At 40.9% G+C, this 15,019-nt stretch overlaps 1 protein-coding gene across 1 annotated transcript in view; it reads left to right on the top strand.

The window, feature by feature from the left end:
* Positions 1-15,019, top strand: part of LOC147023285 (AP-1 complex subunit sigma-2-like) — a 21,190-nt gene that overhangs the window by 273 nt on the left and 5,898 nt on the right. The window contains exons 1-3 of the mRNA XM_085890335.1: positions 1-5; positions 2,490-2,615; positions 10,723-10,878. The exon at positions 1-5 is cut by the window's left edge and continues 273 nt beyond it. Coding sequence (XP_085746461.1) covers positions 1-5; positions 2,490-2,615; positions 10,723-10,878 — 287 coding nt within the window. The remainder of the gene's footprint in view (positions 6-2,489; positions 2,616-10,722; positions 10,879-15,019) is intronic.

Below are 15,019 nucleotides of genomic sequence, written 5' to 3'. Positions count from 1 at the left end.
TCCAGGCAAGTTATCGGCTACCAAATTGTAGATTGCATTCGGCAGGCACTGGGATTTCAACTGCCCCCATCACAGGTAAAGGCGCTGTCACACCATGACGTTTTAGCCAGCAATGGCAACGTATAAAAATGTATGTAAAACGTTGGTGTACGCTGAAGTTTTGAGGTTTTTAAAAAAGTTTTGGTCGTATGCATAACGTGTTGGTCGTATGCATAACATATTAGTAACGAACACAGAACGTTTCGTTGTGTTATAGATTACTTATACCAATGAATGCTGAACCTGTTGTCGGCGTTCACAACCTAGGCCCAACGATAGTTTAACTTAGGCATAGCGCGCTGCACGTATCACCGATGAACTCGTGGTGTTCTCTGTTAAAAACCTGCTGCATGCCAATTTAAATCATAACCGCCTGAAAATTGGAAGTGTCAACATCGCAGCCACACCTTGACGATTTAGCCAGCGTATGCCGACCTATGAAAAATGTGTGTAAAACGCTGGCACACGTCAAATACGGTATGGGTAAGTTGTGTATACATTAGTAGCACGCTGAAAAACGAGGAAGTACGCTGTCATATGCCGTGGTACGTCTAGTACGTCGTGAAATTTCAAGCATGCTGAAAATTTTACGATGTTCTCGACGTATGGCTCACATGTTCCGCTACGCTGGGAATAAGTTCTCTGCACGCTCCGCGATCATTGACACACGTCGGACACACGTTACTTGTAAGTTACTCATAAGTCGAAACACGTCGAGGTAATGTTTAACGTCAGTGTTCCAGACTCCATGTTTTTTTTTTTTGTTTTTTTTTCCTTCGGCATGACAGTGATGACACTTCGATTTCTAGTGCGGTTATAATATAATATAATTAATAGGCTGCCGCTCAATGATTTAAATCATAACCGCACTAGAAATCGAAGTGTTAACATCACCGTCATGCCGAAGAAAAAAAAAATATAAAAAAAAAACCATGGCGTCTGGAACACTGATGGGTTCCTCCTGTGTGAACCCCGTTTTTATATACCAATTCCCCTAAACGCTGCCTATACGCCATTATACGGTAGCTGTAACTTAGTAACATGTTCAGTAAGTTATGTGGTCATCCGGAAGACGTCAAATACATCTACATACGTCAATATGCGTTCTAGATACGTTACACATAGGTTCAAAGCACGTTACTCTTAGGTTAGAAATAAGTTTCGGGTACGCTAAACATTACCTCGACGTGTTTCGACTTATGAGTAACTTACAAGTAACGTGTGTCAACGATCGCATAACGTGCCTACAACTTATGGTCAGCGTATGCGGAACGTGTGCATCATACGCGAGCATACGTCAAATTTTTCAGCATGCTTAAAATTTGTCGACGTGCTCGGCATACTACGACGTATGCCAGCGTGCTTCAGTGTGCTCTTAACGTATACAAAACTTACCCATAACGTATTCGACATGTGCCAGCATATTCGGAAAATTTTTCAAAAGTCGGCATATGCTGGCTAAAACGTCAAGGTGTGACAGGGCCTTGACACTTCGATGTCTAGTGCGGTTATGATTTGAATTTTTGAGTGGCAGCCTTTTAATAGGCTACGCCACGTGATCGTCGGTGATACGCTACCGCATGCTATGCATACGTTAGACTATCGTTGGGCATAGGTTCTGAAGGCCAACAACACGCAAAGCATTCGTTGGTATAAGTTATCTATATGTTATCGAAACGTTCTGTGTACGTTACTAATACGTAATGCATACGTCCAACTCCTTATGAATACGCCAAAAACTGAAAAAAAAACATCAATAGTTCAGCGTACGCCAGCGTTTTACATAGATTTTGATACGTTGCCGTATGCTGGCTAAAACATCAAGGTGTGACAGTGGCTTTAGTAACCGCTTTGCACCTTTTCGGTTTCTCCTTTTGTAACATGGAAGCAAAAGGATGTTATTGGTGTCAGAGTTTCCCAGCTGAGGAGGAGCCTTCAATTAATATGTCCGAGGAGTGTTGGTCGAGCATAAATCCAGCGTTATCTCATTCCGTGTGCGTTGCTGTACATGTTGATCAAATGTTGCTAATATCTTGTCCAATCTGCACTGATTAACAACTCCCTTGTGTATGTGAGCACTATGTCGTCCATTTCAACGGATACTTCTTGTTCGTGCTACAATAACCTTTCCGAGGGTCGGATGTTGAGGTTTCTCTAGATGTGCCAGCGGCTAAGAGAATACAAACATCAACAAAATGCCACCATGAAGACATCCCAAACAAATGAAGAGACCGAGCATTCCACCCTCCCACCCCAGCACCCTGTTTTTATGGCCATCTTTGGGCCCTGGTTTGATTCTGTGATAGTCATTTTAAGATTTAAGTATACACTGTACAGTATGGTGACATCACGAATGAATCGAAATTGGATCTATTCAAAATGATATGCGAGTCCAATATTTTAATTCCTTATTAATCCCCTCGTTGTCTCATGTGATGGTCCATACACAGATATAGTGGAGCGAAAGACCCTGGTGCAAGTCCATTTGCAGACTATTCACTGCTTTTGGTGTCTCCAGAAGAGCAAAGTATAGGTACAGCTGAGTTGCCATGGAGTTGCTTTTTCAAATTAATTGGGTGAGTATCATGGGGTTTGGGACATAAAATGAACGTGGTGCCATTTCTGCGGCTTCACTGCAGATATACGAGATGCTCACCATAATCCAGGAACCGCAGTTAATAAAAAACAAAGTTGGTAAGAAAGGATCATTCTTGTCTGTTGAAGAATAAAAAAAACCAGCTTGGTGTTTCTTGGATTATTGTGAGTATCTCGATCCGAGAACGTTTTAAACGTTCCTCATACTCTGCTTTCAGTGACTGCCTGTCCAGGTCACCAGGAGATCCGCAAGCATTTGTCACTTTCAAACAAAAGTTGTCCCCCCCCCCCACCCACATCTGCATACCTGGAACACTGAGCATCCCTGGTTCAGATCGCATACACTCGATGTGTTTGTCCAACAACCATCGTCTACTTGTGTCCGTGTAATTCAGGTACAAATACATTGATGTCTGCTTTCTTATTCCTGCATTTAATTTCTATACAAACCTTGAGTCTTAAGATTAATGATAAAATACAAAATGGCTTTGTGTCGATTCTACTCCTTCTCGAGGTGTTAAACGCATTTTAAATCGAGGTTAATCTATGGGCAAGACCCGAGACGGTGAGGGGTCTATGGTTGGCAAGACCCGATAATCGAGGAAGAGGATGTAACCAACTTCCACGAAATCCAGTCGTTAAACTTTGAGCAAAGCCGGCGCAGGGAAAGCAAGGCAAGAGTGTTTTGACCTGACGTTGTTCATCAGTAATTGCTCGCGAAGCCAAACCACGTGTTGCTTCTTTCATCTCAGCCCTGATTACGTGGGTGTGGTTAGTGAGCTCTGCAATTATCGCTTCTCAACCCCCGAGTTTACAGGAGACAACGGAATGGTACGTCTTTCACTTTTACCATGTCAGGCGCCACGCTTTGTGGGTTCATCAGGAAATTAAGGCAGAATCGAGGAGATGTGGAATTTTATTGATTGTCATTTAAAGCCGGCTATCCTGTGTTTTGTATCATGACGCATCGTATACAGTGTCCTTCATGATTTTGCTTGTTAGTTTTAAACCGACGAGAAACACCAGCTCACTCCGGGGATGTAGGGAACTGATCATGTGTGTATGTATTTGCGCACCGTGCAGACGATGCTGTGTTGGTTCACGAGCGCCAGCCAGAGTGACCACTATATTCGTTATGTCTGTCTGTGTGTTGGGTAGTCGATCCAGTCGAAAATTTTTTTTTTTTTTTTTAATTTTTTTTAAAAAAAATTTAAACTGTCGGAGAAGATGGACTTTGAATGAACCCTGGTCGAAAACAATAAAAAAACGAAGTTCGTTAGATCTCAGAGACTATGAGTCTGATATGCATGAAGCTGGTATGGTAGGTTCAAGGTATGTTCTAGTTATGTGTGAGAAAGAACCGTTGCTATGGACCTTTCCGTTGCCTAGCAACGGCCGAAAAACCTCTAAATGTGGGGGTATTTTAACGAAAAAACAATCTGCAGCATTAACCCTTGAAGCTAGAATCATGAATTTTCTTGTGCTTAATCCTCAGGTCATTCCCCATCGAATGGGCCCATCACGTCACGTTATATTGGGTAGTCAACTACCCATGTCCGCCTACCGGCTTGTCTGTCTGCCTGTCCAGAGCACAACTTCGTGGGATGTGATCCGATTTTGATGAAACTTGGTTATGTGTTCGACATCAATGTCTTGTGTTTTCCTGGATGAGGGTGTGGCTACGCCCAATGTGGGCGGAGCCACGGGCAAAAGTAGCCATTTTTAGGGGGTAGTTGGATTAAAAATCTATCTTCTCCGAGGGAATTGACTGAATGGAATGGGTTCTTCGGTATTTGAATAGCAAAATTAATTATCTAAAACTAGTCGTTGTTGGATTTTTCATTTTCGTCCCAAGGTCAAGGTCACAAGGTCAAAAACTTAGAAAATTGCGAATTTTGACATAAAATCATACGACCGCCCAAACTTTGAGAGCTAGGATGACAATATTTTTATGCATAATCTTGGTCATTCCCCACCTAAAGTCTTGAAACCATTTTGCTCTATCTCGAAGACCTTGCCCGTGGCGCCCCCTTCAAGTTTGTTTTTACACCGATTTCATCAAAGTATGGATAATCTGAGGAATGCGAAATGCCATATAGCCTATATGATGTTATATTGTTCCTGGAATGTTCCAGAGGAAGTTTTGCACCAAAGGTCATAATCCCTGACCGTTGACCTTTAAAGGTCACAAAGGTCAAATTTTGAAAGTTGTGGGAATCGAACCTTGTTTTCGACCTTCTTCGACGAACTAACTCCAATAAGCTATAGCACGTATCCTGTTTCCTTATTTTAATGTCCACAACATTGTTTTGTGACCTTTAAAGGTTATGCAAAGGTCAAATTTTGAAAGTTGTTGAACGTAACCGGGTTTTCGACATTTTGCAGCTAATAACCCATCACTCGTACCACATCATGTTGATAATTTTTATAACTTGGTCAAAATTGATCACATTGTCTCATCCTTTACTTCTGAAACAATCTACATCGTCAAATACCGCTCGTGAACCATCGTTGCCTCCCGGCTTGTTAATATTTTATTATTACTATTTTTATGATGATGATTCTTTAACGGCCACAATTACTCACACGCCATTGTGTGGTTTGTTGGGGTAAGCTTGGCCCTGTTTTTCAAGAACCGACCAGCATGAATCGCTCACCTACTCTTAGCAAAGGACACCATGGGATCTTAAAGTACACCAACTAATGCTGGCAGACAAGACACCCAGTTTAACATCCATCTGAGGAACAGCACACACCATTGATGAATCACCCTGCCTGTGAAACACATGCATGACAGTTTGTAGCTTCATTGGGATTCAAACCCAGGCTAGACAGTTTAGAAGTGAGTGTGCATACCTCTCGGTCTATGCCATCTTGCGAGTCCCAATGTTAATATTATTATCATTATACCATTATCATCTGATGGAATTGATTTATTCATTTGTGCTTATCATAATTTTGATGAAAAATCTAACTCGGCTGGCATAGATGCTGGAGTCGGGATTGGAGGAAGGTGTATCGAAAATCTAAGGTATGCTGATTATAGCACTCTGTTGGCAGAGAGTAAAGAAGACTTGTTGAAACTGTTGCAGAGAGTGAAGAAGGGGAGTGAAAAGCTGGTCTTTATTAAAACATTAAAAAAAAAATCTCACCTGAGAAGATCGATGTGTTCAGATTGGGAGACAATGATGTGGAAATAGTGGAAAGTTTCATCTTCCTGGAATCGAAGAATGAAATGAGTGGAGGACAAGTTGCTGGACAGTTCGTGTTGGAGAGAACAGCGATGTCAGGATTGACAAGGATCTGGAAAGACAAAGATGTGACAATACAAGCCAAGAGGAGGTTCGTGAATGCTCTGGTATTGCCGGTTGCCATGTTATGGATGCGAGTCATGGACAGTGAATAAGAAAGAAATGAAGAAGATTGACAGTTTTGAAATGTGGTGTTGGAAACAATTTTTTTAAATTCCATTGACTGCAAGAAGAACAAACAAATCAGTGTTTGATGAACTGAGAGCACCATGTATGTACATTAAAAATGCTGATGCTAAAAAAGAGACTGTCAAACTTTGGATACATCATGCATGGAGAAAATGAAAGTCTGGAGAAATCAACCATGTTGGGTCTGGTTGAGGGAATAAGAGGACGAGGAAAAGCTTGTATAGGCTCGATGGATGGGGTCAAGGCTGCACCACACTGCCTCTGCCAGAGCTTCAGGAAGCAGTGCAGGATGGGGGATGTTTGGAGAAATTTGATCATGAATGTCACCAGAAATCGGCCACGACTTGACGGAACTAGAAAACTGGTTATAATAATTTTTACTTCCGGTAGGTGTGCAGACCAACAACTCTTAGCTTATACCCCACCTTCATGTAAGTCCGTCCCATTTTCTCCAAATTTCCCTCAGACGAGTATTAAACAATCCTAACAGCCACTAGGAATGGGGTTATGTGTTGAATACAGGTAACAATTTGGCTGCGAGGGTGTCGGAGGCAATATCGCACGTCACACTTGAAGCCATGGCCGTGAGAAATCGCATATGAGGCCTCAATATATCAGTTTCAAACAATCCATATGCAGTTCACATAAAATCTGATGGCTGGAAAAAGAATCGGACAGGCAATGGAATAAATAATTCGCGCGTAAAGACTCATTCAAGACCCTTTATGAGCTAATATAATCATTGTGGCCTTGCTGGAGGCCTACATCGAGGCCTAGCTATAAGTCGAGACGGCTCGGGTTTGTTCGTCTGTGGGGGGTGTGATCGGCATCGAATGCCTCAATGATGTTTTGTGTCCTTTTAGAACATAAATAAGAACACCTCAATGAGGCCTCAAACCTGGCAAGTTTGGGAGGAGTTATACCCAGTGAAGTATCACTTTCGAGGGAGGTCTCTTACGCGAGTAACCTGGTTGTGAATTCTACTTTATCAAGTGAATTTTTCACCAGTGCTTGTGTCGGAAGGGGTTCTTATTCTACTCAAGGACATTCCATGTTTCCCCTGAGCAGTTTCTCTTTGAGGCTTTGGATTATTTTTTTTATTATTTAAATCAAAGACAACTTTTTTTTTTGAAAACAAAGACAAAGAAAAAGTTTTTTTCACAACTTATTTTCATTTTCTCAAGACTGCTTTCCGTTTGTTTCATGTCATGATTCCTGAGTGGAAAGAGTTTAATTATGAACTTGAAGCCAAAATTTCATGCATCGTTGCTTCTTCAAATCACGTCGGGTTACTAAGGTAGACATTGCGAAGACAAAAAATACAATTCTTACTCACCATTTACTATGTGGATTGAAGAACAGTTGGAACTAGCTATCTAAGATAACAAATCGATCACCGAGGGGAAGCCCATGTACCAATAATGGCCATATTGTTTTTGGACTGCCATATGATCTTGACTTTCAAAATTTCGGGATACAGGATATAATAAGAAAGTGTGTCTCCATCTACAATCTATCCATAAAACTCAACATCATGAAAATCGGAGGAAAAGTATTCAGGTAATAATCAAAAACGTGTTTTTGTTAATTATGTCACAATCCGAAAAAAGTACGTAAAGGACTCTCTCCGACTCTCTGGAAAATCCTCTTTAACTCTTTGCTGATGACTCCACCCTCTGCCGTGCCATCTGTCATCCCTCAGACCGGCAAGCAGCAGCTTCTTCACTCTCTGTAGATCTGGATAAAATCACAAACTGGTGCAACACGTGGAACATGTCTTTCAATCCGGACAAATTTCACACTCTCAATATGTCTCCCCGAAAGGACCATTTGGAACTTTCCCCCCCCCCCATCCACTTTCTCAACAATCCTCTGGAAGAAGTCCTTTCCTTCAAGCTTCTGGGTGTCACTATCTGCCATGATCTTTCCTGGGAAAGCCACATTTCCAACCTGGCCTCCAAAGCCAGTAGCTGACTGGGAATCCTCCGTCGTGCAAAGTCCTTCCTCGGCCCACCTGAGCTCCTGACCACATACAAAGCTTTTGGCTGCAGTCTAATGGAATACTGCTCTTTCTCTTTCTCTTTCTCTTTCTCTTTCTCTTTCTCTTTCTCTCTCCTCTGGGCTGGTGCTCCTGCCTCTTAACTTTCTTGGCTTCACGCTGTGGAAATCAAGGCATCATTGGTATCTCCCGCGGTGAGGTTGTCTTTGGGCCTCTCACTCTCTCTCACCGCAGACAGGTCGGTGGTCTTTCTGTCTTCTGCCGTGTCCTCTCTGGTCTCGCCCCCCTGCTTTGTCTCTGATGTGATAGATGTCAAGGTGAAGATGATGGGCCAAAAAATAAATTCTGAAACTGGTAATGAGAGTAGAAAAGATAATGGATTCATGGGTATGGATTGGGGATGACATGAGATGGTGGACATCCAGTGATGTCCCCCCCCCCATATTTCCACAGGGCACTCAAGGTCTGCCAGCAACCCCCACTTCTGGTAAAACTACCAAATTCATGAATCACTGCTCACCTTCACTCTTTCATTCCTCTTTTTTCCCACCTTTGGAATTAACTCCCACACTTTCTTCAATCCCATTCTTCCCTCCAGGTCTTCAAAACAGCTGTTCATCACCACCTCTTATCTTCCCCCATCCAAAACCACGATCTTTTCTTCCCCCGTTAATCCACCCCAAATCCACCTCCTTCAAATTCCCTGCCTTCCTTCCCGAAATTTTCCTATTGTGTAAGGTCCTGAAAGTCCCTGTGGTGTTGTATACCCCATGTTCCTCGCCCCATCCCTCTCCCTTCCACAGATTTCCAAATGTGTCTGTTCCCCACTGTTTTGTCCTTCTCTCTCCCGCCCCTCTTGTCTCCTGCCCCCCTTGTTGTGCGTTGTGTGTTAGCTCTCATCCGAGCCTCAACAATGTATACAAAAAAAACAAAGGACACCAAACAAATATCAGGTGCACAACTTCAGTGCAGGTACGCCATTGTGCTGCAAGAAGATCTTGAAAGGCCAAGTGTTCTTTAATATTCCATTGGCAAAATTGAGGAATGACAAAAAAACACTTTTTTTTGACTGCCATTTAACCTTGACCATCAACTCGAAGGGGTATGATGTAAATTAAGCATAAATGCACCATACTCTCGGCTATCTAGAGGGCAATTTCCTTACAATTAGACAAAAATGTCGAGTTATGGTAAAAAAAAAAAAATGGAAAGATTTCTGTAATTGCATTATGACCTCAAAAATTAGGTCAAGGTGAAGAAAAATTATGTTGACCCCGCAAACTTTGTATTCCCATTATTGATGTAAAATTTAATTCCAAAAGTCTCAGCCAGATCCGAGATATAGCTTGGAAATTGGCAGGAAAAAAACCCCGAATGGTGGTTTAGTACTCCGAGGCGGACAAGAACCTCAGAGGTCCCATTAAAAATTGGGGACACTAGTTGTAGAAAGAAACCCTGCAATAGGTATAACTCCAAAAATGGTGGGAACTAAAATCGAGCTCTTTGTAAGGCTGCGTGTTCTTTCTTCGTCATCACGTCATCTCTCCCATCGTTCCGAGTGACGTCATTCTCTCTTGATGATGGGCCAAAAAATAAAATAAACCGCCTTTTCTCCTTCTGAAACTAGGCCAAAGAGTGGAGAAAGTACCCCGAAAGAAAAATGATGATTGGTGGGTAAAAATAGCAAAAGCATGCTTCACGGTAAAACAATCAGGGTGTGTGTGTGTGTGTGTGTGTGTGTGTGTGTGTGTGTGTGTGTGTGTGTGTGTGTGTGTGTGTGTGTGTGTGTGTGTGTGTGTGTGTGTGTGTGTGTGTGTGTGTGTGTGTGTGTGTGTGTTGCAACTCATCCAATGTCTACTGAAGTCATGACTCCTTGATATATTTATCAAGAAAGCATTTGTATTGACCTGTTCGTGTTCCCATCTGAAACTGGCTCATGTTTCAGGGGACCCAGATTGTTTTTCAGTGCACAAAATCTAGTCTCATGAAAGAGCAATATTCAAATACCACGTGTTCACTGTTCGATGACTTCGATGACGTCCTGGTCATCCATGTAAAAGTACATTGATATATCCTCTTGATGCCCTTGCCCAACATGTGATTTATTGTACAAGTGTTCCATGAGGCTGAAATCTGTGTCACCGTATTTTTATGTGAACGAGCCCTCGATTGTGAATGAGATTTTACATTCCGTGATAAAATGTTCAGCTCATTTGTGAATTCTGTCTGTTCGCTCAACGCAATTAACGAGTGCTCTTGTCCGTTAATCAGTGCAGGCACTCGACGTTTGCTCAGCATACTGGCACACATTGATCTGTTCTTTGCAAAAGGTAGGATTTCTAGCTTCTTCACGAGGAAAAATGCTATCATCACGTTTGAAGGACTGCATATCCATACACTCTAATAAAACACCCTGCAGCTTGCAAGCAACAGAGATCAGAGTATATAGTCAGATCAGGAATCGAACCCCCACTCGACATCTCAAAGGATTACCTCTGAGCTATCCTGCCTGCCCATGACATTAACTCAGCTATCTCGTTCACGTTTTTCGATCGTGGTTAAATAATAGTTCATCATCCTATGAATTTCTCCCACCCTGACCTGTTCATGTCCTGACGTCACACAGATCCGGTTCATGCTATTATTCAGCCGGCAGGGTTGCATACGCTTGCAGAAGTGGTTCGTGGCAGCGGGAGAGCGTGAGAGGCGAGAGACGCGGCGGGAGTTGCTGACCACAGTACTGGCAAGAGGTCCCCGTTCGAGCTCATGCCTGCAGTGGCGTGACTTGAGCATCATCTACAAAAGGTACAATGTCAGGGGTTGTTTTTTAAGCCCTCATTGAACGTAATCCAAAATGGGGCTCGTGCATTGGGTCTCATCCGTCCATGCGTCTGCATCCATGGATATGCATGGACCGATTTTGTTCCAAACTTGGCACAAAGACAGTTCATGACGGTATACATATGCACATCATTTTGTTTCATGATTTGATGAAAGAAGGTCGACTGGCGGCCATTTTAGTTGCAATAAACCCAGTATTGAACACGTCCTCAACCATTGCTCGGACCTGCATTTACCGATCTTGTTCAAACTTGGCACAGAGATAAGGAAGGATGGCTTACATATTCACGGCATTGTTTTTCGAGATCAGATCCAAGATAACCAACTGGCAGCCATTTTGTTACTTAAATGTGGCCTCAACCATTTCTTGAACATTCATGGTCCAATTTTGTTCAAACTTGGGTAAATGTCACATGTCACAAATGTTCTTCCATGTCACATGACCAGTCAAGTCAGTTGCGCATACACAAAAATCTTGTAAGTTTGGACTAGTCTATTAACTCCGTACAGCAAAAATTACTAAAACCATGGGGGGCTATGACATTTTATGTCTTTTTCTCTTTATTTTTTTTCCTGATTTAGATGCATCTCTTTTTGCGCTTGGCCATCATATTTACATCTAGGTACGGCTGCTCGACTTTCGTTTTTGATACAGACCCTGAGGCTTGTAGAGGAGCTAGAACACAAAATGGATATGGACATAACAGAAAGAAAAGCAAGTAGAAAGAGGGGGTTGGGGGGGGCACCAACAACAGGGATAGAAGGAGACCTGCAAGAAGAATGGACAAGGAGAAGAACGAGAGCAAGATGAGTGGGATGAAGACATGAGGGGGTGAACAAGCTGGATACAGGCACAAATTCTCAATCACAGAAGTGGAACGTAAAACTGGGGAAGACCTGAGATGGAACAAAAAAAACAACTGAAAAGGAGAGTGAGAGAGCCCGGAGGAAACCCGATAACCTGGAATCACAGTCCACGGAAAGAGGTGGACTTGGGGAGAGATAATGAGAGTAGAAAAGATAATGGATTCATGGGTATGGATTGGGGATGACATGAGATGGTGGTGAATGGCTGTCTTGAAGACATGGAGGACTAATTTTGAGATTCTGGTTTGTATCAGTTATACGAAGACCGTTCATAAACTCGTTTCCCATATATCGAAGACCGTTCAGAAACTTCAGGTCTATCATGCCTCACACCCATAGTGTCAGCTATGGTCAAAACTAACTGGTTTGGGGACAAATGTCAACGAATGTTGATTTTCCAGTGTAAAGCTGATAAGATTTCCCATCGAGTTAGAGCTGTCTGTCTTCTTCAATGTACTTCTATCCAATAAAACCAGACTTGGTGGTGAAATGGAGAATATGCTCTGAGTTTGGGAGGTTGGTGGTTCAAACCCAACCCAAGCCAAGTTACACTCAAACTTTTAAAATCGGTACATGCTGCCTCCTTGGTTGATGCTCAGTATATATATATATATATATATATATATATATATATATATATATATATATATATATATATATATATATATATATATATATATATATATATATATATATATATATTTATTTATATATCATAGCAAGGGGAAATAACCATAAAGTCCAGGAGCAATACCCAGGCCCAACCTGATGACGTAGCCCATGCAGTACTTATTTGTCTTGTCTTTTTTTCAGATTGAAAAATACCTTAGCAACCTTCCCAGGCCTGTTGTAGTCATGAATTGCGGTATAAGTAATTTGCAAAATGGGTTAAAACACACCAGTTGGAGGTGACAATTGTATGCATTTTCACTAAACCCAATTTTAGGAGTTTTAAAAGTTTTTATACATGTGTTAGCTGATATGTGTATAATTAAGGTGGTTAATATTAATTAAAATAATAGCATGAACCAAAAACACACATTTTCCAACCACAACCATATTCATCATGTGCACTTCAACCAGAAAACAAGTTTGTATGACAATATTCATGAGCGGTTAATCGTACTAAAGTTGGATTTATCCTCCTGAAATATAAATTGCAATGATCTTATATCCTCTTTTTATATTATGTTTATGATAATCTGTAAAATGTATTACTAATACAGTGAAACCTATCGAGAGGTCCCTCTCATGAGCCACCACCTTCTCTTGAAAGGCCTCCTAATTTTGGCTATACTGGCACTTTTACATGAAAACAGACTGCTCATGAGAGATCACCCCTTCTGTCAAGTCAGTCTTTTGTGACATTTTGGATGACTTCTCAAAAGAGGTTTCACTATATTAATAATTTTTATTGTAAGATTAGTAATATAATGTGGTCAATCAATTTTGTCTTGATCAATTTCCACAGACCAGATTGTGAAAAAGTTCACTGGTAGACAAGACGTACCTGTTATCTCCAACACTAATACTGTATCTATTTACTTTCCAATGATCTATTTTTTTTCAAGGGATTACCCAGTTTTTTTTTTTTCGGCTATTAATTAGTACAGCATATAATTCTGGAAACCGGGAAAGAAAAAAAAGATGGAATCCCCCATAATGTAGATATCGATAACAGTGGTAATTATACATTTTATAACTTACAATCTTTCACGACAAGGAATACACCTATAGTACAGTTATTTAAGATTTTCAACTAACATTAGATAAGTTAATTAATCTCAAGTTTTTCAAAATATCACATGCAGCTAAATTAATTGAAATGTTACATGCATCTTTGTAAAAAAAAACATGTTATCAATATTTATCATATGTTTTTTTCAGATAGACTCATGATGGACAGCCACAGCAGTAGTGATGACCAGTCAACTCTTTGCCTTCTTCCAACAAAGCGGGTGAAAACAACCGACTGGAACAAGTGTGTGATATGCCAGACTTATAACTCTGAGACTATTAGTGGTGCAACAGAAACTGACATCAATAAGTTTCAACATGCAATGCAGCAAAGACAGGATGAAATCAGCGATAGACTGAAACTAGAAAACCTGTTTGAGCTCAACATTGTCTGGCACAGAAACTGTTATGCTAAATATACAAGTGCACAAAATCTAAGGTATGTAAAGAAAAGACTCTTCAAGCAAGCATTGGAAGCCAATGTAGAAGACACTGACAGACAGGATGATGAGCAAAGAAGGTCATCAAGATTTTGCACTTCTGGAATGGACTGGTCTATGTGCATATTTTGCCAAAAAATGAGCCAAAAAAAAGTCACCAAGCTGTTCTCTGTAGCAACATTCAGTGCTTGCCAGAACACACTTGATGCCGCTGAGGAACAAGGAGACAGCACCATGCTCACAAAAATCCGAGATGTGGATCTGATAGCAGCAGAAGCCAAGTTTCACAATGTGTGCAAATCCATATACACGGCAAAGCAGAACATGAGCTACAAATCTTACAAGGAATCTGTCGATGAAGAACTATACTCAGAAGCTTTCAATGAACTTGTGACAGAAATATCCCCTGACATCGATGATGGAAAGGCCTTCACTATGACATATTTGTTATGCCAGTTCAAGTTTCTATTAGAAGAGAAAAAGATTTGTGCAGATAATTACAGATCACATAGGCTCAAAAGCAGAATACAGAATCATTTTAAAGATTCAATTGTTTTTCACCAGCAGCCAAATCCTTCAAAACCCGAGCTTGTTTATTCCAGTGATGTATCATTACAGGATGTGATCAATGCATCTGCCAAAGTATGCTCAAAAGGTCAGGAGACAGATGCTTTGAAAAATGCAAAATGCAAAAAGTCTGCATGTAGGTGCAATGACTTATGCCGATGCAAAGCAAATGGCTTAATCTGTACAGAAGCTTGTTTTTGTATGGCCGATGAACAATGTGAAAACATCCAAACCCAAGTATGTTCCACCGATGACTCTGACACTGATGAATAATTTTGAGAAAAACCAGAAATTCTTGAGTCTCATGGGATTGACTTTGATGTTTGTTCAAAACCTCTACCTGAGCTGTTCCACGTTCCAATCTCTCATTTGATGGATAACTGAAAATATTTCATATATGGATATATATATATATATATATATATATATATATATATATATATATATATATATATATATATATATATATATATGAAATTCATGCAAACTTATCA

This window comes from Eptatretus burgeri, chromosome 7 (assembly GCF_056783735.1).
Source record: "Eptatretus burgeri isolate ZD-2024b chromosome 7, Ebu_testis_v1, whole genome shotgun sequence".
NCBI classification, from domain to species: domain Eukaryota; kingdom Metazoa; phylum Chordata; class Myxini; order Myxiniformes; family Myxinidae; genus Eptatretus; species Eptatretus burgeri.
Note: the sequence above shows the minus strand (reverse complement) of the source record. Positions and strands in the feature narration are given on the sequence as shown.